Source organism: Capsicum annuum, chromosome 8 (genome assembly GCF_002878395.1).
Source record: "Capsicum annuum cultivar UCD-10X-F1 chromosome 8, UCD10Xv1.1, whole genome shotgun sequence".
In the NCBI taxonomy this organism is placed as follows: Eukaryota; Viridiplantae; Streptophyta; class Magnoliopsida; order Solanales; family Solanaceae; genus Capsicum; species Capsicum annuum.
In genome coordinates, this window is record NC_061118.1 from 154694750 (window position 1) to 154721014 (window position 26265).

Sequence of the window (26265 nt, forward strand, 5' to 3'; positions counted from 1 at the left end):
CGAACTTGCTCTATTTATCCTCCAACTAGTATATATATTACGCTCTTTTGTTTCCGTTTAAAAAACCAACACAGTAGAATATTCGTACGTATTTTTGATTTCCTGAAATCATAATTAGATAAATTTGACATTGTATTATAAGATAGAAGAAGATAATTTGAACTAATTCAAGTAACAATGTCGACGGAGAAACTAATAGAAAACGTGCCGGCGTCGGCAATGTCATCGACGCATTCGCTCCGTTACTACACAGAGCCAGCGACTATCTTCGATGAATTGCCGACGGCGACTATTATTGGTGTGTCAAGACCAGATGCTAGTGATATAAGCCCTTTGCTTTTGTCCTACACCATTGAAGTTCAATACAAGCAGGTGAAGTCTCTCTTTCTCTTCTTTCCTCCGTTCCAAAATAGTTTTCATGTTTTGTTTTTTCGAGTGTTAATTTAACTAATTTTATAGATAAATTAGATTAGATTAGTTCTATATTAAACTACACCGCAAGTACGGTGAATTGCAACTTATACGGTAGAAAAAATAAGTCTCAAAAACACAATTTCTATTTAGGGAAGAGAATGTGTTTTTTTAATCATGACTTTAGACTTTCAAATAGTAGGAGTAGTAGATTACATATTATAGCTTTGAATGCTGTGAACTATTTTGTGTTTCTACTCTGTTTTCATTTAATAGTTGCTATAGTCGATGAAATAAGGAGTACATGATTTTATGTTTAGATTTTAATCTCATGTACGAAGCAGTAGGAATTTAATTAGATTAAAGCAAATTTAATTGTTGTGGTTTAAGTTGGGAATTTCCTTTTAGAATATGTACCTGGCAATTTAGTTGGTACGAAGTGGTATTTAAACAGAGGCGAGTTTAGGATTTGAAATTTTATCAGTTCGAAATGACAACTGAGGTCACCGTCCATTTCAATACGGAGTTCAAAATATAATATATGTACTCCCTCTGTTCCAATTTATGGGGCAGCATTTGATCCGACATGGTGTTTAAGAAATAAGGGAAGAATTTGTTATGTTTACCAAATTGCCCTTATTAAAGTCACTTTAATGCTTACTTTTAGTTGACTAATAAAGTATTAAGTGGGGGCTGAATACGGATAAAATGGAGATGGTGCAATTGAATAGTTGCCAAATAAGGGAAGATGACATTCTTGTCGGGACGGACTAACAAGGAAAGGGTCCTACATAAATTGGGACAACGGGAGTACGAATTTAGCAGATTTCCAAACCCACAGTTTATACTATACATCCGCTCTTTGTTTAAATAGGCACATTGGGACAGATTTTTTGTTTAGTGATCAGGGAAACATGTGATTAGCTTTTAGACCATTTTGTAATGGTGTAATTATTGAAACAGGCGTCATCAATACTGTTAAGATTGGCGGTTGTGGTTAGGATGAAACGTGGCCGAAAGGCTATGGATATTTTATGGGAAGGCACCATGAGAATATACATATAGAGTCATCAAAGAACTCACGCAGGTGAAAATGTCGGATTGGATATGCTTTGGCATGTATAAAAAGTCATGAGGCCCATGGTACTGGATGTATTGGAGTTCAATAGGTGATTATGAACAGCTAGGTTCATTTGATAAAAGACGTACAACCTTTACGCCCAATAACTCTTTTATGTCCGGTCCAGATGACCGGGTAAAAAAGAGCATGTAAGTGGGGTATCCTGATATTATTCTTAGGTCATCTTTGTTCTCCTTTAATCTCTGGATGTCGTTCTTTAGGTTTTGGATTTACCTACTTTTGAAAATTGTGATAGAATCTGATATAGTTTCTCTTCACCTTGTCTTGATTAGTAAATCATATTTAGTTTTCCGGCTATTCCATATCATGCGTGTGTCCCTTCTACCTGGTTTGACCTTAGGACTAGCAACTTTTCTTTTCTAGAATACAGTTTCAGGCGACCTTAATCAAGAATGCTTTTTCTGCTAGCTAATCCTTTACTTGTTCACTCTATGCCAAAACAATGAAAAGATTGAGCAGTTAGAATTTTGGAAGCTGTTTTTCTGAAATCTTTTCTTTTCCCGCAGTTCAAGTGGCGCTTATTGAAGAAGGCCTCACAAGTTATTTATTTACACTTTGCATTGAGGAGACGTGCAATAATTGAGGAACTCCACGAGAAACAGGAGCAGGTTCATCTCTCTCTTTGCTTTCACATATATGAAACATTTCTGTGCCTTCGTTATTTCTTCATTCAACTAATTAGATAATGGTGACTATCTAATAGTCTTCCTAATCTCATTCTCAAATACTTGTCAAAAGGTTAAGGAATGGCTTCACCACATTGGAATAGGAGAACATACAGCTGTCACACATGACGATGATGAAGATGATGGAGCTGTGCCAATTTACAATGAAGATAGTATTAGAAATAGGTGTCAACATGTTTCTGTTTGAATATTGTTATGCTTAGCAGGTTGGACCTTGCATAGCATTCTGCAAATACCACATATGATTCTTACCTGTGGGTATGTTTGCAGGTGTGTGCCATCCCGGGCTGCTTTATCAATCATTCGCCCAGCATTGGGCAGGCAGCAAACCATCACAAGAAAAGCAAAAATTGCTATGCAAGAGTATCTGAATCATTTTTTGGGGAATTTGGACATTGTAAATTCTCGAGAGGTGTGTATAGTATTCTGTTTCACTCTCCTGTAGTTTTTTCTTAGACAGATACCTTTTGACCAGAGAAGTTTGTATAGGATGGGCAGTTATTGCATAAGGTAACTGTTGGCAGGGGTATTTACTGACGTCTTGGAGGACATACACTAGTTAATCTCTGTAATTTCTCCTGAATCTTGACTTAAGCATGGGGATAATCTTGTAAAAGTGCTTGTAATATCTGTTGTTGCTTAATATTTTTCCATTTTAGGAAGTATGGGAAACATATACTTCATTTGATTAGGCAATTAGCTTCTATGCTCCTTTAAGTGATTGTTACTTTTCTGTTGTACTGTTGGATATTCATGTTTCTGATGATATTATACCTTTCCTCCAAACAATGTTTCCTTAGATATCCCTGGCCTCGGGAGCAATTTCTGTTATTCATTCCTTAGATATCCCTGGCCTCGGGGAGCGACAGGCGTAGGAATGGAGTTGGCATCTTAGTAGATGAAGAGCTTAGAGGTCAGGTAGTGGAGGTGAAGAGGATCAACGATAGGTTGATGACTATTAAGTTGGTCGTTCGGGGGTTTACCCTGTACGTGTGTAGTGCTTATGCGCCGCAAGTGGGATCGGAGGAGGAGGAGAAGATGCGGTTTTGGGAGGCTTTAGAGGAGGTGGTGAGAGGCGTGCCTAGTTCGGAGAAGATTGTTGTAGCAGGGGATTTCAACGGGCACATCGGGGCGCTACCGGGAGGCTTTGGTGACGTGCATGGTGGTTTTGGTTTTGGGGAGAGAAATGACGAGGGGGCGACCCTACTGGAGTTTGCGAAGGCCTTTGGGCTGGTGGTGGTGAACTCGGGCTTCCCGAAGAAGGACGAGCACCTGATCACCTTTTGAAGCGCGGTAGCCAGGACTCAGATTGACTTTTTGTTGCTTAGGAAAGGGGATAGGGCGTTGTGTAAGGACTGTAAAGTCATCCTGAGTGAGAATCTTTCGACCCAGCATAGGCTCTTGGTTATGGATTTGGGTATAAAGAAGAATAGAAAGAGGAGGACTAAGGAGTGTAGACCGAGAATTAAGTGGGGCGGCCTGACGCCAGTGAATGCGTGGGAGATAGGGGAGAGGTTGGCGGGAATGAGGGTGTGGGAGTGTAGGGGGGACGTGGATAATATGTGGGACAGGGCGGCAAGGTGCATCAGGGAGAATGCAAGTGAGGTGTTGGGTGTTTCTAGGGGCCGGGCCGGGCACCGTCGGGGGGATTGGTGGTGGAATGAAGAGGTAGAGAAGAAAGTGGGGACCAAGAAAGGGGCGTATGCTAAGTTGGTGGAAAGTAAGGACGAAGAGGAGAAGCGAGTAAACAGGAAAGAGTACAAGCTAGCGAGGAAGGAGGCGAAGTCAGCAGTCACGGCAGCTAAGACAGCCGCTTTTGAGAGCTTGTATGCAGGGTTACAGGAGAAAGGAGGGGAGAAAAAGTTGTTTAGACTCGCTAAGGCTAGGGAGAGGAAGGGTTGTGACCTCGATCAGGTGAGGTGCATTAAGGGGGAGGACGGTAGAGTGTTGGTGGAGGACGGCCACATTAAGAAGAGATGGCAGTCGTATTTTCATAGGCTCTTGAATGACGAAGGGGATAGAGCTATTGTGTTAGGGGAACTGGAGCACTCAGAGGAGTGTCGGGATTTTAGCTATTGTAGACGTTTTAAGGTAGAAGAGGTTAGACAGGCTGTCCGCAGGATGCGAAGGGGTAGGGCGACGGGGCCGGATGAGATACCGGTGGAGTTTTGGAAGTTCGTTGGAGAGGCTGGTGTAAGGTGGTTGACTGGATTGTTTAATGAAATCTTTAGGACGGCGAAGATGCCCGAGGCGTGGAGGTGGAGTACCATGGTCCCTCTCTATAAGAATAAGGGGGACATTCAGAGTTGCAATAACTATAGGGGGATTAAGTTATTGAGTCACTCTATGAAGATCTGGGAGAGAGTGGTCGAGGTGAGGCTGAGACGGATAGTGTCTATTTCGGAAAACCAATTCGGATTTATGCCCGGCCGCTCGACGACGGAGGCAATCCACCTGGTGCGGAGATTGGTGGAGCAGTATAGGGAGCGGAAGAAGGATCTGCATATGGTGTTTATCGATCTGGAGAAGGCATACGACAAAGTCCCCGGGGAGGTGCTTTGGAGATGCTTGGAGGTGAGTGGAGTACCGCTGGCATATACCAGAGTAATTAAGGATATGTATGATGGAGCGAAAACCCAGGTGAGGACGGCGGGAGGAGACTCAGAGCATTTCACTGTCCTGACAGGATTACATCAGGGATCTACTCTTAGTCCCTTTTTGTTTGCGTTGGTGATGGATGTGTTGACGCGGCGCATTCAAGGGGAGGTGCCGTGGTGTATGCTTTTTGCAGACGATGTAGTTCTGATAGATGAGACTCGAGGGGGTGTGAATGACAAATTAGAGGTGTGGAGGCAAACTCTTGAGTCTAAAGGGTTCAGGGTGAGCAGAAGCAAGACAGAGTATGTGGAATGCAAGTTTAATGACGTGAGGCGGGAGAATGAGGTAGTAGTGAAGCTGGAAGCACAGGAGGTATGTAAGAGGGATAAGTTCAAGTATCTTGGGTCCGTGATCCAGAGTAACTGTGAGATTGACGAGGATGTCTCGCACCGTATTGGGGCGGGATGGATGAAGTGGAAACTCGCGTCGGGGGTGCTGTGTGATAAGAAGGTGCCGCCCAAGCTTAAAGGCAAATTCTACAGGGTGGTAGTCCGTCTGGCCTTGTTGTATGGAGCGGAGTGTTGGCCAGTTAAGAACTCCCACATCCAAAAAATGAAGGTGGCAGAAATGCGGATGTTGCGCTGGATGTGTGGACTGACTAGAGGGGATAGAGTTCGGAATGAGACTATCCGGGAAAAGGTTGGTGTGACTTCAGTGGAGTGCAAGATGCGGGAAACACGATTGAGATGGTTCGGACACGTGAAGAGGAGGGGCATGGATGCCCCGGTCCGTAGGTGTGAGAGGCTAGCGTTGGATGGTTTTAGGCGGGGTAGGGGTAGGCCGAAGAAGTACTGGGGCGAGGTGATTAGGCGGGACATGGAACAGTTACAGCTCACCGAGGACATGACCCTAGATAGGAAGGTCTGGAGGGCGCGAATTTCGGCAGAGGATTAGGGCCAGTTTGGGTCGCTAGTGTAGGGAATTACTTGGTGGGGGTTTTATTCCTGTTATGATTCCGTCTTCCGTGTTCCATGTTTTATTACGAATCTGTGTGCTTTCCCCTGCTTTCCTCTGTTTTATATTACTTATGGGTGCCGTATTTATGTTATGTAATCTGCTTCTATGCTTTACTATGTGTTTGTGTGGTATCTCGTGTCTTGAGCCGGGGGTCTATCGGAAACAGCCTTTCTACTTCATCAGAGGTAGAGGTATGGACTGCGTACATCTTACCCCCCCAGACCCCACTAGGTGGGAATACACTGGGTTTGTTGTTGTTGTTGTTGTTGTATAGTTATGAAACTCTTTATCTGATTCTTTGGGACCTTTTTCTGCTATTGTTTTTTTTCCTTGGTTGTGACAAATAGAGAATTTTAAACTTCAGGTGTGCAAGTTTTTGGAGGTATCCAAGTTATCATTCTTACCGGAATATGGTCCAAAGCTCAAAGAAAATTATGTAATGGTTAAGCATTTATCGAAAGTTCCGAAAGAGGAGGAGAGTGTGGGATGTTGCATATGTTATTGGTTTGGCTGTTTCAAGAGCAAGAGGCAAAAGGTAAATGATCAACAGAGTGCATATTCTGCGGACAACATTTTTGGAGATACTTGTATGCACTCTATGCACAAACTTTTATTCAATAAGGTCTTTTATCTTTCTGAAAGCTGGAAAGCTTGGTACATTCTTCTATTACTTGACAAATACTATCTTTCAAAGATTACCGTATGAGAACTGATTTTGTCCTTTACATGAAACTGTCACACCTATTTTATGTTGCATTCAGATTCGAGAAATGTTATTACATTCAGAATATGTGTCCCTTCCTCAGCTTTCTTCGATACAGACATAAATATGGAAACCTGAAAAGCATTTTTCCTCTTTACTGACAAGATGGCATTTCATTTGTTAAGAACAAGACTGGAAATCACTTGGGTTACTTTTGAACTCAAAGAAACATAGTGAATGAAGCATGTTATGGATGAGTTGAGGTGGTTAGACATCTATTAGGTAAACGTAGAAGTAAGGCTAAGGTTATCTCTTAGCTTTTCTGCTCTCCTGTATCATCAACTTGTCTATGGAGGCAGTGTTATCTGAATACAACGTGTTCTCCACAATGGTTGACCCTATTAAATGTTTTTGTCTTCCTTGTCTTAACTACTTATATTATGTCATGCAGGTGTGGGCTGTTCTAAAACCTGGTTTCTTGGCCTTACTAAACAATCCTTTTGATGCAAAACTGCTGGACATTATTGTTTTTGATGTGCTTCCCGCTTCTAATGGGAAAGGAGAGAATGCGTTACACTTAGCAGAGAAAATAAGAGAAAGAAATCCTTTGCAATATGCATTTAAGGTCTGCTTTCAGTCAAACTCTACAGATTTTCTTATGGTGTTTTAACATTGCTGAAACTGTCTAAACTCAATGTTCAACCATTACAATTTCTAATTTCTTGGTTACATGTTCATTTTATTAGTGCTCTACTGCTAGAGAGTGCTAATTTTGTTACTCAGATATTTTTGAAACAAGCTAATTTTATTACTCAGATATTTTTGAAACAAGCTAATTTTATTACTCAGATATTTTTGAAACAAAGTTGTGTATTATTAGTTGCTTATCATGCCACACTCACCTGTCTGTGCCCGAAGCTAAGAATTATGTAGTTTTGAAAGCAAGACTTGGCTACAAGCAAGAGATTTTGTGCACATTCTGAAGTAATAATTTAAGTTTAATCAATTAGTGTTCTATTCCTAAACCTGTATGATGACTTGCCGATGATTTTAGCAGCTTCAATGAAGGAGATGATTTAACCTAAATCACTCAGCTCTACATTATAACATTAAATAATGATTGAGCTTGTTTCAGTTTACATTGTTTACTTCTTTTTACCATAAATTCACCATTCAAGTTGCGCTGGGAAATTCTTCTAATCTTAGGAAGTTTAATTCAGGAAAAAGAACTGACTAATAAATTTAGTCAAACTAATGATTTTTTTTGTCAACTGTCCAACAACTTCCTTGGTCAACCAAGATATGTGGGGCATTCACTTTTTTCCTCTATGTAACGTTGCTTGTGTTTCGGGAAATCCATTTTCTGTTGCTTTCCCCCTTAATCAAATAAATCCATAGTGGTTCAGTATGATATGATATATTGCATGTCGCAAATTTAAATAATCTCTTCCTTCTGTATTTAATATGTTATCTCATAATTGCTGAATCTATTTCTCAAAGAGTGCATCTTGTTTTGCCTCCTTCTGCGTAAAACTGACAATTTTAATGGCTGAAAGGTTTGCTGTGGGAACCGTAGCATCAGGTTTAGAACCAGGAGCCATGCCAAAGTCGATGATTGGATATGTGCAATTAATGATGCTGTTCTTAAACCTCCAGAAGGTTGGTGTAACCCTCACCGCTTTGGTTCCTTTGCGCCGTTGAGGGGGACAAATGATGATGCCGCACAAGCTCAGTGGTTTGTAGATGGGAAAGCAGCATTTGAGGCAATTGCTTCTTCAATAGAGAGTGCAAAATCTGAGGTTGATCTATCAACTTTTTTGCATCTTAATCATAAATTTTCTTGCTGCAGATAGTTCCACCTAATTTAATTTTATGCAGATCTATATAACTGGATGGTGGCTTTGCCCAGAACTGTACTTGAGACGTCCATTTCACAACAATAGCTCTTCTAGACTTGATGCATTACTTGAGTCTAAAGCCAAAGAAGGGGTACAGGTGCATATGCAACTGATCTCTGCCTAACGTGTTTTAACTTCATAAATAATTGATTAAAATTCTGCATGTATAAATATTCTTATTCCTAGACAGCTGCCAACATTAATAAGTCACACTTGTGTTGAAAGACGTTTACTCAAGTCACTGGCGCTAAAGATTAGGAACTAGGCATTTCGTCTTGCATCTAGACGCATTGTGTTTAACAGCAACACAATGAAACTAGAGTGTGTCATAGAGTGTATCCAGCAATTTTGATGTGCATTCTGCTCATACTAAGATTTTTTAGTGCTTTGCGTGCTTTCTGAAGTAATAACAAATATACCGGAGCATTTGCTGAATTTTAAATAGATGGTATATCTAGTAGTTATGTACAAATGTGTCTGTGTTTATTTTGTCGATCTTATTTTAAAGGAAGTATTTATTATTAGATTCTATATTCAAAAAATAAACAACTAATGTATGTGTTATTTGGCCACAGAAAATGTAGATGGTAATAGGTGCAATAAATGGTTGGCCCCGGTTCGCTTGATAATGCAACTTTGTTACCGATATTGGTTCTTGGTATCTTCATTTTAAAATTATCTTATACTGTAAAAGAAGGGATCATGCTTACATCTCATTATTCTTTTCCATTTTCACTACTAGACTTTTCAAAAGTTAGAAAGGATACAGTTTTTCTAGCAATTCTTTTGTTGTGATTTTTAAGATCCAATCTAACTTCTAAATATATGTTGATGCAGATTTATGTTCTTCTCTACAAGGAGGTTTCTATTGCTTTAAAGATTAACAGCTTGTACAGCAAAAGAAACCTTCTGAAGATTCACAAAAATGTTAAAGTCCTGCGATATCCGAACCATTTCTCCTCTGGGATCTACTTGTGGTATGCAGTTAAATTTTTTTATTCAGCATAGACTCTGATGTAATCATCACCTATAATAGATTTCGCATCCTTGTTTACACTCTATGTAATTAAGTTCTTCTATTTTTTGATAAGCTTGTTAAAGCTAAAACGTAGTTGCTACATGTAGGTCGCATCATGAAAAACTTGTCATTGTGGACAACAAGATTTGTTACATTGGTGGTTTAGATTTGTGTTTTGGCCGTTATGACACCAGAGAACACAAGTTGGCTGATCAGCCTCCTTTTATTTGGCCTGGGAAGGACTACTATAACCCAAGGTAAGCCCGCTATTATATGTATTATGACCTAGTCATGAACTTGAAATTTCCTTTGTCAAGTTTGTAATTTTATAACTTATGGCAAATAGATATGTGTGCCATTATATTTCTTTGCGGTAGTTCTTTTCGCACTCCTTTAGTTTGTATGTGTTTGAGTAATAGGTCTACATTAGCATTCAGATGCTGAAATAAAGATATTTATAACCTGTCGAAGTGAGGAATGAAATATGTTGATTTTGAAAAAATTCCATCATTACATAGTTGAAAGAGCTAATGCCATTCATGTTGAAATTGTGACGGATTTAAATCAAATTTAGTTTTCTATTTTTCTCCGTTGTCCCGGAAATGTGACAACTTACAACAACAACAAACCCAGTTTATTCCCACATAGTGAGGTCTGGGGAGGGTAAGACGTACGCAGTCCATACCACTACCTCTGGAGAAGTAACAAGGCTGTTTTCGATAGACCCCGGCTCAAGACAGGGAATAGTAATCAACTCCAAACAAAAAGATCACAATACTTAAATACGCTACTTATAAAAGAATAGTGAACAGAGGAATAGTAAACAAAGAAGAGTAAGCAATCGTACTACAACATGCAACAAGGTAGCAAAACAGGCTTAATACACCCACCAAGTAAAGCCCTGCCCTACCTACCCAACTTGGCGCTAGCCTTCTAACCTAATACGCGTCCTCCAGATCTTCCTGTCTAGGGTCATGTCCTCAGTAAGCTGTAACTGCTCCATGTCCCGCCTAATCACCTCTCTCCAGTATTTCTTCGGCCTACTTCTACCCCTCCTAAAGCCATTCAAAGCAAGCCTCTCACACCTACGAACCGGTGCATTCGTGCCCCTCCTTATCACATGCCCAAACCATCTCAATCTTCCTCCCCGCATCTTATCCTCCACCGAAGCCACTCCCACCTTCTCCCGAATAATCTCATTCCGAACTCTATCATTCCTAGCAAGTCCACATATCCAACGCAACATTCTCATTTCCGCCACCTTCACTTTTTGGATGTGAGAGTTCTTTACAGGCAAATACTCCGCGCCATACAGCATGGCAGGACGGACTGCTACCCTGTAGGATTTGCCTTTAAGCTTTAGGGGCACTTTCTTATCACACAACACCCCCGAGGCGAGCTTCCACTTCATCCATCCCCCCCCAATACGGTGAGGCAAAAGAATGTATTATCTTTTCTGATAGGAGTAATATTCTATACCTCCCTTAGATTATTTAGTTCGATCAATCGAGGTTTCTTGCTCGGTGAATGTTCTATTAGAATTCATATTTGTCCAACTTTGTGCAGACAAGTATCTATCTTAGTTTGAGATGATTCAAGTTGATATTGATTTTGTAGATGGAGAAAGAAAAGAATTAGCGCATTCTCTTCGGTTTAGGTGTTTGTACAAGGCACTCAAACTATGCAGCAAGTGTGATATTTAAATTTGCTAAGCAGTCACTATTTTGCAGAGAGTCCGAGCCAAATTCTTGGGAAGATGTCATGAAAGATGAACTAGAGCGAGAGAAATATCCCCGAATGCCATGGCATGATGTCCACTGTGCTCTTTGGGGACCACCTTGCCGAGATGTTGCCAGACACTTCGTTCAACGCTGGAATCATGCTAAGGTTCTTTTCTACTAAAGTTCTACACTGTATACTTCTTGATGAAATTTCAAGTTGCTAATATTTCTGACCATTGATGCAGAGAAGCAAAGCTCCAAATGAACAGACTATACCACTGCTTATGCCACAGCATCACATGGTTCTTCCACACTACATGGGCAGAAGCAGAGAAGTTGAGGTCGAAAGTAAGACAGCTGAGCTCATCTCGAAAGATCTGAAAGGACAAGATCCATTTCCGTCTGGGTCACCACCGGAAGACATCCCTTTACTTTTACCCCAGGAAGCTGATTGTGATGAGGAGGTTTCCTTTGCGGACGAGAAATTGACTGGTCTGGTCTCTAGTCTATTACTTAGGTTTGATTTATTTTCAGTTAGCATGTTGTCATTAGGCCTGACGATATTTTTTTCAGATGACACTTATCACCTTGATCTCCAAAGCCAAATGAAAACTCACCAACTAGATAATTGGTGGGATACACAAGAGCGAGTAGCAGAAGTGGTTTCAACTGATGAAATAGAAGATGTTGGTCCTCGGACTCATTGTCACTGTCAGGTTAGCTCAACATTATATTAAAATGAGGATGTCATTTGGTGGTGTATAACAGGTGGTTTTTACGTTCTGCTTATAAAGGTGACATTGTTAAATAGCTATCCTTTATTGCTCATGGATTAACAAAAACAAGCAGAAAATTAAGTTTCTTTCAGCTAGTATTAGAACCTCGAAAGTGGACCACTTGAAGAAATTCTAAACATAAAATCAGGTGGAGGAAGTATCAGTCGCGCCCCCCTTAGGAGGGTAAAGATATTGAACAAATGATGATAGAGACTAGTAGCAGCTTCATTTTATTTTATACTTTCTGCTTATAATGTTTCAGTTCATAATATTCCTTCAAGCTACTTCATAGTTGACCTGAAAATTTAATTTCTTTTTTGTGTTTTTTCATTTCCGTATATGTTTCGGTTAACTCTGTCATGGTCATTTCTTATGGTTAACTTGTCATAGGTCATTAGAAGTGTCAGCCAATGGTCTGCTGGAACAACTCAAACTGAAGACAGCATTCACAAAGCTTATTGCTCACTTATTGAGGAAGCAGCACATTTTGTGTTCATTGAGGTACTCACTAAGTACAATTGATTGCCAGAGCTTTGTGTTCATTGAGGTATGCACTAATTAACCATGAAGACGATACTGATTGTCAGAGATTTTCTGCTTTGAGGTAATATAGGAAACACGCATTATTTCCAGCTATACAGATTTTGGTAGTGCTATTTTCTGATCCAGTCTCTAGACTATAGAAAGCTAATATCCATCTCGTAACCTTAGCTTGACTGCCATCAACGGCTCAGTGGGTTTATTGTTGTTACTGTCCAGTCACAAGTGTACTCTTCGTGTTCAGACTGCATCACTACTCCATTCCGCGGTCGCTATAGAAATATACTTGAGAAAGGCCCATTACAAGTTTGTACATTTAAAGTGAGTTTTTCATAGGAAAAAATAATGTAATGGAAATCCGGAAGCTAAGAGTAAGAGATAATTGTAAATAATTGAAAAAGATATAATTGTAAATAATTACACTTTCCTAGTGTCTTGGAAAAGACGTTGTAGTAAGGAAGAATTTTGATAATATGGTTGACGCCATATGAAACTGATTCTATGATAACCAACTAGCTATTTTAAACTGCATATGTGGAAGATTACATTTCTATTTATTCTTATTTAGAAGCAATATGATATTGTGATTTGTTTTCCATGCTATTGATCACAATTGACTTTAGAGGGTTCTTGTTTGTCTTCTGATAATCCTTTTTGTTTTTCTCAGTTCTGATCTGTTTTATGTCGGTTTATGTGCAAAATTATAGTAACAAAGCTCACCTATTAAATGAAAACTAATGTTTTTTTTTTGTTTTTTTGCAAATATTTCAGAATCAATTTTTCATCTCGGGTCTTGCTGGAGATGAAATTATACGCAATCGTGTAGCTGACGCTTTATACAGACGTATAAGGCGAGCATACAAAGAAAATAAGTGTTTCAGGGTTATAATAGTCATCCCACTATTACCTGGTTTTCAGGTAGGCATCTTCACTTCATATTGGAGATGTAAGTTGGTTTTGAGCTTTCACGTTTCATATATAGCTTCAAAATTATAGGGAGGCCTGGATGACACGGGGGCAGCAACTGTGAGAGCCTTAATGCATTGGCAATATCGGACTATTTGCAAAGGCAGCAATTCAATATTGCATAATCTTAATGCTCTATTGGGTCCAAAAACTCGTGATTACATATCTTTTTATGGTCTCAGGACGTATGGCCAGCTTTCTGATGTTGGCCCCATGTTCACGAATCAGGTAATTTCTTTAAAAGCGAACGATAAAAATCAATCAACTGAAACTCACTTATATAGGAATATTGCCCATAGATTGGCATTGAGCCATTGCCCGTCTTTAAATTGCTAAGAGCCGGTCAATCTAATATTTTTATGATCAACTTTACCCTCCAAAAAATATGGCGCAAATACTTGGCCTAAGTTCTGAAAATGTACTTTTTCGGCAAGCCTTGGGGGTTAGCTCGTTCTTCTGTTTTGTAGGAAATGTTCATCATCGTCTCTCAATGTGTGCTCTTAATTCTCTAACATGCAACCTGTAGCTTTGCAAGTTTGGTTGATCTTAATTGTTTGAAAATTTGATGTTCTATATGCACTAAAAGTTCTCAAATTGCAATACAGGTCTACGTACATAGTAAAGTGATGATAGTGGATGATCGTATAGCCTTGGTTGGATCATCTAATATAAATGACAGAAGTTTGCTTGGATCTCGCGACTCTGAGGTATATCTCTTGTATGTTTTTAGCATGTTAAGAATATGAAATGTTAGTCTCTATAAGACAAGTCTTTCTCTTCGGAGAAGGGAAACAGCAATTACTTCCTGACAATAGCTTTTGTCTAAGTTCAAATGGTAATACAAATATTATGGGGATAATTGTTAGTCAAGCAGTTAAAACTGCTGTCAAACTTTTGTTTAACACTCTTAATATAGTAATACTATAACTGTCACTAGAGTTTGTCGATTTTTTTCTTCTTACAAGGGAACATATAAATAGGATAGTAGCAAGGGGAAACTGCTTTTACGGCTAATCACGTGTTTGTCCTGTGAGTAGAAGTAAAACTCTAGAAACTGCTCATAAATTAGAAAAATAAACACATCCAGCTTTTATCTGAATAAGTCTTGCCTTCGTTTGTGAATTTGTTCATCTATCATAGGAAACTGTAAATTCACCCTGTTTTCACCTTGAATTTATGTCCATCGATTCATAAAGTTGGTTCATCTATACTTGCCTATACCACTTATGCTGCTTGTGAATGAGAGTTGTCCACAATCGAAAGATATACTTTCTAGCTTTTCAACTGCATAAGGCTTCCCATATTAATTTCTACTTTGAATATATGCAATTGAATTCTTGCAGCTACTTATCTCCAAAGCAGTATCTTGTTCTGTAGATAGTTTTAAACAGCAGATTTAAAAAATTAGAAAACAAAGGAACTTCTGACAGAAAATTGGTGGTTCCAGATTTGTGTAGTCATTGAAGATAAAGATTTCATTGATTCAACCATGGACGGAAAGCCTTGGAAAGCTGGAAAGTTTGCTTGTAGCCTTCGGGTTTCCTTGTGGGCAGAACATCTCGGTTTACGTGCTGAAGAGGTTAGTGATGCTGCAGACTTGTAAAACTTCCTCTAATGGATGTCACATGTCTTGACATGCAATACTTTTATATTTGCATATGTTTCAAAATATAGCAACTAATGCTCATCCTTTGTTTTCCAGATTTGTCAAGTCAAAGATCCCGTGGCTGACTCTACTTACAAAGATATATGGATGGCAACTGCAAAGGTCGGACTGGTATTTCTTACTTTAGTTGATTGCCTTGGAAGAAAAGCAATACGAATTATACTAATTCCTTGAAAGAAGCGCATAATAATTATGCCTTATGCCTATCTTTTGGTTAAGATGCATGGACACAGTAACATAGAAATAAAGTTTTCGCAACTGACAGCAGTTCCATTCAGAGGCGGACCTACATTGAGTGTAGGGGGTGCACGTGCACCCGCTAGCCTCGAGAAAAACTCTGTATATATAGTTCGTATATCTATATATGTATCAGGGTATTATGTTAAATATATGTCGTGCACCCATAGAAACAACTGATTTGGCTGGTGAAATGGTTGGGCTTGCCACTTGAAAGTTGTTCTTTTTGCGTGATTGCTCAGGTTCGAACCCCAATAACAACATTTCCTTATTTGCTCCTTTTTTCAATTTCCAAATTACACTGTCTGCCTATTTTTTATTTTATTTCAAAATACAAGCTTCTCTCCAACTTCAAAAGGTAGATATTCTCCCCAGTTTATACAGTATAATATTTATTTTCTTTAATCTTTTGACCATTGAGTTATTTTTTATTTAAAAAATTAGCAATTTAAAGTTTGAGATAGGCTTAAATCGAACGTTACCCCTTGCAACCATCTAGCAAACAAATCTCTCGAATTTTATATTTTTCAAAAACTTTCTATTATTGTTCAAATTATGGAAGTGCATTGAATTTAAGTACGGTGAATAACACACTTTTGTCACATTAAATCTAATTAATGATAGTTAATAATATTAAAATTTTGCTTATAAAATACTATAATTAACAAGTTTTAAAAAAAACTGTATGTCTTAGTTACTATATTTAAATATAGAGGTGCACCCGTCAAGTTTGGATCATGGGTTCACCTTTGGTTCCATTATCACTCTTTTTGCTTGTTTTAGTTATTTAATTGTCTTTCTGTAACCGCCCGTTGACCGAAATATCATTCCTATGTATGTCATACATGAAATCTTGTTCAAATTTGCTTAAGCTGGTCACTTAGATTTTCATCTTAGAGCGTCAATAACTCTTTGTATCTTTTACGTTACAGTCAAATGCCACGATTTACCAAGATGTGTTCTCTTGCATCCCAAATGATCTTGTTCACTCAAGGTACGTGACTACCACATTGACTTTCCACCATCTTTTTCTCTTTTGTGGAGGCCGGGGAGGGTTAGTTTGTGGCGCAAAACTCTTTGATCATGCTCAGTTTCTTATTTTATCTAATGTCATCCTGGAATGCAGGTCTGAACTTCGACAGTGTATGAACAATTGGAAAGATAAGCTTGGGCACACTACTATTGATCTAGGTGTCGCTCCTGATAAACTTGAATTTCACGATAACGGGCAAGTAGTTGTAGTGAATACGAAAGAGAAGTTAAAATCAGTCCAAGGACATCTTGTTTCTTTTCCCTTGGAGTTCATGCGTGAAGAAGATTTGAGACCGGGTTTCATTGAGACCGAGTTTTATACTTCTCCTCAAGTATTCCATTAAGCTACAAATTAAGTTGTGAATTTTAGAGATATAGGCTTAGTGCTCAAGAAAGTGTACATATATATATTATGTATATTAGTAGCCATTTTAGGACAGCAGTTAGACTGAAATTTCTTTTGTATCAAGATTATCAAGCTGCTTCCAAGAGCCTTTCTTGTGTATTTTATAATCCAACCTTAATTCTTTTATGGACTAATCTGAATTGATCCCAATATATTCTTTGGGTTTCGTTTGTAACTTGAGACCCTACATTATACTTGGTGTTTTCTGAAAACAGCATGTATGTGAATTGCTGTTCGTATCTTCTATTACAGTTTAATGTTACACTGCATTATGCTTGTTCATATACTCCTCCGTCTCATTTTACGTGTCCCAAATTGGGATGGCACAGCTATTAAGAAAAATAATAAATAACATGGCTAGTTTACCATAGTACCCCTATTAAATGATGTTTACATTTTAATTTTAAAAAAAAGTAATTAATGCAAATGGTAAAACATGGAAAAAAAATTGTTCTTGATAAGTAAAAAAAGACAAGGAAAATGGCATATCAGATTAAAAAATTTGGGATGGAGGGAGTATATGTGACGCTGTTACTAGTAGTTCTAGTCTGTCGCTCCTCCTTCTCCTCTTTTTATGGGAAAAGAAAGAAAATTGTTATGATTCAGACAGAATAAGTAAACCACAAGTAAACGAAAAATATGAACAATACACAGATTTACATGAAAATTCTTGCGGGAAAAATCATGGGCGGAAACAAAGGAGGTTTCACTATAATGGAGAGAGAGTACAACGTGGATAAGACTGAATTTTATGAATAATGAAAATAACCCACTAAATCACACTTATATAGTACGTGCGTACAAATAGGTCCTAGGCCCAAAAACATAAAGGTTCACCCCATCGTGATCAGTGGTGGGCTCTATAGGCCCGATCCTTACGCTACCACTACAGACCCCATTGAAAATCACAAACATGAGTCGTATTGCGAAACTTTCAGAGCCGGACCAACAAAATTGGAGTCACGACTCCAACAGAAATGAATTGCTCAGTTACAGAAGCTTCAAATTATTGAGGCGTCATCTATCGTGGATGAGTTAACAATTGAAAAGGAGAAGCTTGGCAAATAGATTTCCTGCAGAAGAAAAAGATAAAAGAGTTCGATCTCTAACGGGATTTGATATTCTTTTCAATGTAGATTGATGTAAATTGGCTTAGATAAATTAGCCTATTTAACTTGCAAAAATTATGCGAAGGCAATATGACTTGGTATTGTATAAAATCTAGACTTCCATTTCCAAAAAACATTTTGGAACTCTAAACTTTTAACTAGTAATCCCTCCGTATCAAATTACTTGTCCCAAATTGAGATGACATATTAATTAAGAAAAATAATCAATAACTGTTGGGTTCATAGTAATGAAAAGGTGTGAATGGAAATGTTAAAACATGCAGGAACGCGTGAACAATGACTGTTTCGCGTGAACAGTAGCACTGTTACGTGAACAGTGCACTGCTTCACGAACTGTTGCAACACTGCTTCAAACTGATGTGATGTTTCACGAAATGGTATCCTATTTCAGAAAATTACTGCAATGGTTTAAGTAAACAGACATGTATTTTCAGGAAAAGACACACACCTCTAAATTGAACCAATGCCACCTTTCAAAGGGGCATCTTGTGGCTATAAATAACCTGGTCTTCATCCACAAGTAAAAAAAAAAAGAAAGTACAGAAATTTTCAGATTACAAACTTCTTCTTCTTGTCTTAAAAATACTCTAAGTGTGATCATTCAAACCGTGAGTGTGTTTGAAGAATCCGCCTATTTGAGGTACTGCTATAGTCGGATTGAAGGTCATTTTATCCTGGGAGGAAGATTCCATAACCTCGGGTACAGTGAGGGAAATTATTCCTTAAGGAAAGTCCGTGAATTCGGACGACTTGACCTTAATCATTTCTGTTTCATCTTTATTTTCTGAAAAATAAATACACCTCTTGGAAAAATCATTTTGATCTTGTGTTGAGGGTATTTAAAAACTTCATTGTGTTCTTGTTCATATTTGAACTCGAGTTGAAGTTGTTATGTTATACAGATTCTACGTACCCGTATTGTGGAAGATAACAATAACATACCTAGTTTATCATAATACCTCTATTAAATGTTGTTTATATTTTAATTTGAAGAAAAAATAATTAATGCAAAGAGTAAATATGAACTTTTTTTTTTTATAATGAAAAAAGACAAGTAAAATGAGGAATCAAATTAGAAAATTTGGAATGGTAATTTGGGATGGAGGAGTATTTTTTATGTAATTATTTATTTACCAAGGATAATATAGGGGTAGGGGGTAATGGGGTTTAAGCAAAACTGGAGAATTAAAATGAAATATTTGTAAATTTTTAATGCATCCTCCAAGCTCATCTACTCTCATTATGGTTTGTGAATTAAATAGCAGTTGGAACGAATGAGAATTATCCATTCCCCATTTCCCTATACAAAAACAAGGCGGGAACATTTGGCGCCATTTCATTTCCCCTACATAAACCTCCCACTCACTGTTCAGACCCTAGCATTCTCAAAAACATGGCAGAAAATCAAATCGACTCTCCTGAAATCAAAGAGCCTTCCCCCAAAATTCAAAAATTAGACCACCCCGAAAACGGCGCCTTCCCTGAAACCCCGTTTTGCCGAGTGAAGAAGCTCTCTGAAAACGCTGTTTTGCCCTCCAGAGCTTCTCCTCTTTCTGCTGGTTACGATCTATCCAGGTCCGCTTTCACATTTCCACTCACTAATTTTGTTAAAATCCATCTGGCCGGAACGTTGAATTTTATTTTATTTTTATGAAAAACATTTTTTACAGTGCTGTAGAGACTAAAGTGCCTGCGAAAGGCAAGGCTCTAGTACCCACAGATCTCACCATTGCTGTTCCACAAGGAACCTACGCTCGTATTGGTAATTACTTTTGTTATTTTTTCTGAATTGTTTTTCCTGTCTTTTAACAATATTCGTGCTAGATGTGTTTGGTATGTATTTTCAATTCGTCTCATGATTTATTTGTCAAGATCTTTGAAAAATAAGATTTTTTGGGAAAATAAGTAAGTTTTTTATAAATGAGCTTCCTAAAATAGGTTTCACAAATGGTACTACTACACACTGATTGTTCTTAATTCCTAATACCACCCCACACTATAAATATATTAATGATGGTTATATTTTTTTGTACAATTATAACCTATAATAAAATTAATTTACAATTTCATACAAAATACTATACATACAAAGATTAATGTGTCAAAATTATACACCGAAATTCAAATATAAAAATTAATATTAGGTATATTACGGGCCTGAATGAAAAAAAATTAGTAAAATTTATAGTACGTTAAAATTAAGTGTCATATAATAAAAAAATTGATGAATAGTGTTACATCAAATTTGGTGTAACACAATTCACACACCAAAATGATGTTGGGCTGGAGATGTTCTATGTATGATTATCAGGTGTTACCTATTTCTATAATTATTTCTTGGAAAATGATCCCAAAAATGAATTTCCAAGGTAAAACATTTTGTGCTTTAAGCGTTTTGCTCCATAGCGACCTCAGAGAGCTGGTTTAATTTCTCACGTTTGATATCTTTTGGGGTGTTGTTTCTGTTTGGTTATAGCACCTCGATCTGGTTTGGCATGGAAGCATTCTATAGATGTTGGAGCTGGAGTCATAGATGCTGATTACAGAGGACCAGTTGGGGTAGTATTGTTCAACCACTCTGAAGTTGATTTTGAAGTCAAGGCTGGTGACAGGATAGCTCAGCTCATTGTTCAGAAAATTGTGACACCAGATGTTGAGAAGGTTGATGATCTTGACTCTACTGTAAGAGGCTCTGGTGGCTTTGGATCCACGGGAGTGTAGACAATTTGGCCTTATCTTGGAACATGGTGGTATTATTAATATCATCTAGTTTCGATTCAGTAGGTTTTGATTGTTATTTTGATTTTGCATAGTTCTAAAACATAGTAGTTGGGTTAGTGATTGGAATTGTATTTTGGATCTAATGTATATCTCACTGATCTTATATTGCCTTGATGCGTTATAGAAGCTGCCACTTTCAACTTGACTATATTGTTTTATGTTAAGGACAGCATGTTTATTATATCTGTTAAGAACTTTAGCTTCTTAGCTAAGTTTTAAGTTTCTTGAATTCGCAATCTTGATTACATGCATTGATATAATGGCGCTATTTTTAGTGAGGGTAAGGCGAATACTTTCACTTTCGTAGCCGTTTGAAATAGTTGCTTGACCTGCACAAATATTGGCCTTAATTTCCTTTGTTGACATGTTGCAGCAAAGTTGCTTTTGATTTCTTATTTTCTTGGTCAATGATTTTTTAGCCACATGTTAAATCTTTGTTTAGTCTGGTCCTATGTTAGGGTGGCCTCCCCAGAATTTCTGGAGCAGGAAATTTAGCACTTTTCCTCCAATTGCAGTAGTCTTCATTGAATATATATTTTGAAATTTAGCAGGTGTTTGGCCATCAATATTATTCATAATATTTGAAATGCATTCTTATTTTATTTTGAAATATTTTTAGGCCATAAATATTCCAGAATATGTTTTTCACAATATTTGAATTTTTAAAAAATACCTCAAAGAGATGTTTTCATTGTTTTTGGATTCACTTTTTAATTCTTTTTTTCAAAAAAAAAAATAAAATCTAAATGTTTTTAAATTTATTTCACTTCTATATTTTTTAATTTAAAAAATAACCCACTTCTAAATACTATGCCAAACATAATTCCCACTCTATTTTACTTTCAAAAATATCAAATAAAGTGAATATGTTTTTGATTGTCATGGCCAAACAACTCCCTAATATCATCATCCAAGTTGCCTATTTCTTTCGAGGAGAGATATTGTTGGTAACCATTCATATAGTCGATGATCCTACCTAGTTTGGAGTTGAGGCCAACTTGTTGGGAGTATTCTTCAAATTTCTTTGTAGCACCTCAAAAGTTCTTAGAAAGTGAAATGCCTTGCCTATACTAAAAAATTCAAGAACCTAATTGGAGATTGAATGCCTATTTTCAACCTATCATGAACATTGGATCTCTGCATAAATGATTGTGTGCTTATTAGACGGAGCAAGGAGTTTGATCCCTATGAACATGGCCTCTTAAGAGAAAGTTGTTGTGCTTATAATCTTACTCTTCATTAGTACTTCTCACATGACTTGTCTGCAATTATTCATTACATTTGATCAGGTTCGAAGATTCAATTCATTTTTTCCAAACTTCAGGTGGTGGGAAGTTCGCTTAAAGATCACCTAAATATGAGGTTGATGTCTCTCGTAACATGCAAACATGTGAACGAGTTCTTGGAGGCAGAAACTCCTGAAAAGGTTCACTTAGAGGGCACCTAATCATTTATGTGTTGTTCCAACATACAAGCATGTGGACGAGCTCTTGGTGGTGTTCCCAGCTTAGTTCTCTTGCTTCCGGCTTTGATCTAGTCGAATGACTCTTTTCGTATCTAGACTAATACCATCCAGACTATTTCATGAATAGAATGTGAACATAACAGACTAATTGAAGGCAGGTAGGTGGAGAATAAGAGAGACAGAAACTTGCGTTTTCTATCAAGTGTTATTCTGGTGTAGTTACAGGGTAAATGTGCTGACAGAAATGATTAGAATGAAAGAAGAGTACAATTGCTGAAATATCATCTACAGCTATCCCTCTCCTCTTACGTTTCCAAGCACGGACAGCACGTTGAACCAGATGCTTGGCCGCTTTCGCCCTATCTGGACTTTCTGATACAATTTCTACAGCCTCTTGGTTGGATATAACATCCCACACCTGCATAAATAAATAAACAACCACCCTTTAGCTGTCATCAAAGAATGTTAGAATATATACCCTAACTTACGAAGATAACTCGAAACCTAGGTTCCTTTATTGCGGCCAACGCCTTCTGTTGAACTGATGGATCTATATCAGGTCAATATGCTTGTCATTTATGACCTACCTACTTTTGTTCAATGTGCCTCATTATGAAATATGGTAGTATTAATGAGGAAGCATGACTGTCCTATTTAGACTAATTTAATAATTGGAAGCAACCCAGAAGGCCAAAACATACCCCATCTGTTGCCAGCACAACAAATTGGTCTTTGCTTGTGATATGCCTTTGAGTCACATCAGGCACTGAAATTAGACCAAAGTCCTTCACGCAATAGTCCCCGAAGGCTCTAGACATTGCCAATCCAGGGGATTCTTCATCGGGCAGCCATAATCGGTGCACCCCAGATTCATCATCTAAGCAAAATACTCTACCATTACACTGCAGTATTCTCTCTGTTTCCTCTGCAAGAAACAAAAGCATTAAGCATATACATGCTCATCTTATTCGAGCTCAAATGGAGTGACATGTACAGCTGGGAGACAAATGTATAGAGGACTCACGAGGTAGATTAGGCTTGAAATCAACAGTGAGCTGAACTGATACCAAGTTGCCATCATCGCAAGTGGTAGCCAATATAGCACGTGAGTCGCCAACATTTGCTATAAAAAGAACCTCACCCTGCAAATACAATAAACACCAACATGATTAAGCAAATTTCCCTGATCAGGGAACCATGAAGTAAGTTCATTTTGCTGTAGGGACATAAAACAACGTGAACGTTACCATTCTACATTCACAAACAAAATACATCTACACAACAGTGTCACGATAGTCATTATAACAGTAACAAATCAATAATTCAGCATATTTTTCCTACATTGAGTTTCAATCAAAAGTACGAAAATGGATTACACAACAAGGTTTAGTTTACTTTTTACGAAGCCTGGTTGGTAAAAATTGGATGGCCACACAAGAATTACCAGATAGCTGAAGCAATTACCTGTCTGACTATTGTTAAAGCAGTGGTTCCACTGTAAAATGTATCGATTTTAGGATGGTGTTCCAGCTCCTGATCTACAGCTGCACATGACTTTAAGAAACAATCCTTCCATATGTTAAACCTTCGACGCTTTTTATCAGAATCTAAATCCAAATCTGGATCACTGGAAGCCTCAGCAAGACTCTCCTGCCAATTGCAAAGCAACGATGACACTATCGATTCTCGAACCTTCTTTGCCACAAAATGACCCCAAGGACCATGCCCATCAAATATACCACAGAATGTCATGTCTTCTTGGCATCCAAATTCCTGTAATGGAACAACGAATCCATCAGTCTATCGGGCACGGCCTCTCTACCTCGTAAAGGTCTGCGTACACTCTACCCTTCCTAGATATTTTTATAAATAAACAGACTATTGACTTAGTATTGATCACAAATAGGCTAGTAATGTAAATATACCTCCCAAACAATGAAGCAATCTTGATTTACTCCTTTTTCACCCCTCCTGGAGAATAATGAAGCAAAATTCTTAGAACCATCAACATTTACAGTTCCTGAAGACCTTAATATCAAGTCATTTTTCTTGGCTTCTTTAGCCATAGCTTCAACAGCATCTCTACCATCATATTTCCCATCTCCAGAGTTATTCTTTCTTTTCTTCAAGGAAAAAGACCTTGCTAATCCATTAAACATGGAAGAAAAATGCCCCATTTCAAGATTCTTTAATTTAGCTTACCTAAATATCCGCCCCCCTGCAGAAGAAAGCCAAAAAAAAACCTTGAGATTTATAGGCACAAACAACCCTATCATGTTTAGTAAAAAACTGAATAATACGCTGTGAGACACCATGACATGAATCAAGTAATTAGATATACTTAGCTGAGGTAAAAAGTGATGTGATCTGAGTCAGAAAGTTAAGAATCTATAGCTTATAAAATTCAGAAATATCCAAAAATGATGAAACAGAAGAAGGATTAAAGAACCTTTTAACTCTACAAACAAAGCAGAGAATATGCAAACTCCAACTTGGAATTCCATCAACAGAAAAATGTCAGAAGAATGAACAGATACCCATTAATCCATTAACTCTAGACAATTCCCACCATGGCTTTTTTAACATAAACAGACAACGACAACTTCTTTACAGTTAAAAAGTTTGTCCTTTTTTTACCCCTTTCCTCAATTACCAAACACAGTTAAATAACAAGAAAAACACCAAATAACTTTTGGACAAAATTTACTATTCTTGAAAGTTCAAAACTTTACTACTCTATATCTCCTTTTTCTTTTTTTTTTAATGACCGTGGTATCCGACCCAGCTAATGCACACCTACCTGCCACCTCCCGCAACAATGGTATTACGTAACTCCGTCCACAAGATTAGAACCCAAATAGCTTTTGAACAGAATTTACTATTCTTGAAAGTACAAAATTTTACTACTCAAGAAAATCAACACCCTTAAATAAAAAGACCATGTGAACCACCTTTGGTTTAACTTCCGGTGGAATATGGTCGGAAAAATGGCCGGAGAGTTGTATACAGGTCGGAAAATCAAGAAAAGATTGCCGGAAAATGACGAAATTCTGATGGGGTTGAGCTGAGAAATGGAGAGAAAAGAAGAGAATCCATGAAAAGATTTACGTTGGTTATTGGTCCTTTAAAGGAGAGGAGACAAATAGAGTTTGGTTAATGTGTACAGTGACATACATACACACAACAGTAACAGAGATACACGCCGACGCAGTGTACGTTAAACATGTGGTGTGCAACTTCCTTTCTACCTTAATTTACTTTCCTAAAATATATGCTCTAATACTATGAAAATGTCTATATTGCCCTCCATTTCTCCAGATATTTTTTGAAAATAATTTTTTGGCCATGCATTAACTTGCAAGTTTTTTTTTTTTTTTTAACAACCAATTTCTGAACTCGAATCATTTAGCACAACTGTACGAGGAGAGTCAATCTTTTTTTTTCAACAAAAAGTTTTTGAAGTAAAATTCATGTTGACATATAATTTAAATTCTCATTTTAATTTTTCATCTTAGCTATTTTATGTATATGTAATGATATTTGATTGTATACGATATTTCATAAAAAGGAAAGACTTTTAAAATCTATACTAAAGAGTAAAAGATTGCATATTACTTAAGCTACTTTGGTATTTAGTGGTTTTCGACATGTCAAATCAGTTCATATAGGGAGCATATCTTCAAGAATAGAGTAAAACTGTTAGGGGCCGTTTGATTTAAGATACAAAAATAAATAATTTCGAAATAAATTTTTTAATGCATGTTTGATTGGTAATATTTGGGATAATTTATCTCGAAACTAATAAATGGTATCGAAATAAGTTATCCACTCATTTGGTGGGATAACAATCCCATTATTATTTATCCTTGGAATAAAATCAGAAAAGGACATAATTGTTCTCCAAATTCTTAGATTATCACTTTATATATATATAATTTTATTTTTATTATATAAAATATAAGGTATTTGGAAAAAATCATGGACAATTTATTAAAGTATATTGACATTTCCTTTCTAACTTAATACATGCTTAATTATTAAATTAAAAAAAATTATATTTAGCTAAAAATATT

At 37.4% G+C, this 26265-nt stretch overlaps 3 protein-coding genes across 7 annotated transcripts; 2 read left to right on the forward strand and 1 right to left on the reverse strand.

Annotated features, from left to right (window-relative positions):
* The first annotated feature begins 52 nt into the window (after positions 1-52).
* LOC107839653 (phospholipase D zeta 1) lies at positions 53-17008 on the forward strand. 3 transcript variants are annotated; one of them, XM_016683227.2, is made up of 21 exons: positions 54-372; positions 2059-2160; positions 2291-2403; positions 2509-2650; positions 6218-6388; positions 7008-7181; positions 8113-8355; positions 8435-8551; positions 9292-9431; positions 9580-9729; positions 11203-11359; positions 11439-11685; positions 11767-11909; positions 12360-12470; positions 13281-13427; positions 13506-13703; positions 14081-14182; positions 14923-15054; positions 15178-15243; positions 16311-16372; positions 16505-17008. In XM_016683227.2, exons 1-21 carry the CDS (start codon positions 178-180, stop codon positions 16752-16754), a joined length of 3162 nt encoding a protein of 1053 aa, XP_016538713.2. In that variant the 5' UTR covers positions 54-177; the 3' UTR covers positions 16755-17008. The 3 variants fall into 3 exon arrangements, with proteins under 3 accessions (XP_047250689.1, XP_016538713.2, XP_016538712.2); XM_016683226.2 differs by having other exon boundaries at positions 11439-11909; XM_047394733.1 differs by having other exon boundaries at positions 53-372; positions 11439-11909; positions 16311-17008.
* Positions 17009-19123: 2115 nt separating this feature from the next.
* On the forward strand, positions 19124-20872 carry LOC107879823 (deoxyuridine 5'-triphosphate nucleotidohydrolase). Its single transcript, XM_016726766.2, has 3 exons — positions 19124-19521; positions 19617-19708; positions 20423-20872. Exons 1-3 carry the CDS (start codon positions 19340-19342, stop codon positions 20665-20667), a joined length of 519 nt encoding a protein of 172 aa, XP_016582252.1. The 5' UTR covers positions 19124-19339; the 3' UTR covers positions 20668-20872.
* A 1497-nt stretch (positions 20873-22369) lies between these two features.
* On the reverse strand, positions 22370-25429 carry LOC107839654 (probable protein phosphatase 2C 34). Of its 3 annotated transcripts, none has more exons than XM_016683228.2 (6): positions 25144-25429; positions 24118-24410; positions 23657-23965; positions 23217-23334; positions 22894-23117; positions 22370-22610 (listed from the first exon to the last, which is right to left on the reverse strand). In XM_016683228.2, exons 2-6 carry the CDS (start codon positions 24367-24369, stop codon positions 22398-22400), a joined length of 1116 nt encoding a protein of 371 aa, XP_016538714.1. In that variant the 5' UTR covers positions 24370-24410; positions 25144-25429; the 3' UTR covers positions 22370-22397. The 3 variants fall into 3 exon arrangements, with proteins under 3 accessions (XP_016538714.1, XP_016538715.1, XP_047250690.1); XM_016683229.2 differs by having other exon boundaries at positions 24993-25426; XM_047394734.1 differs by having other exon boundaries at positions 24642-25419.
* Between the last annotated feature and the right edge of the window lie 836 nt (positions 25430-26265).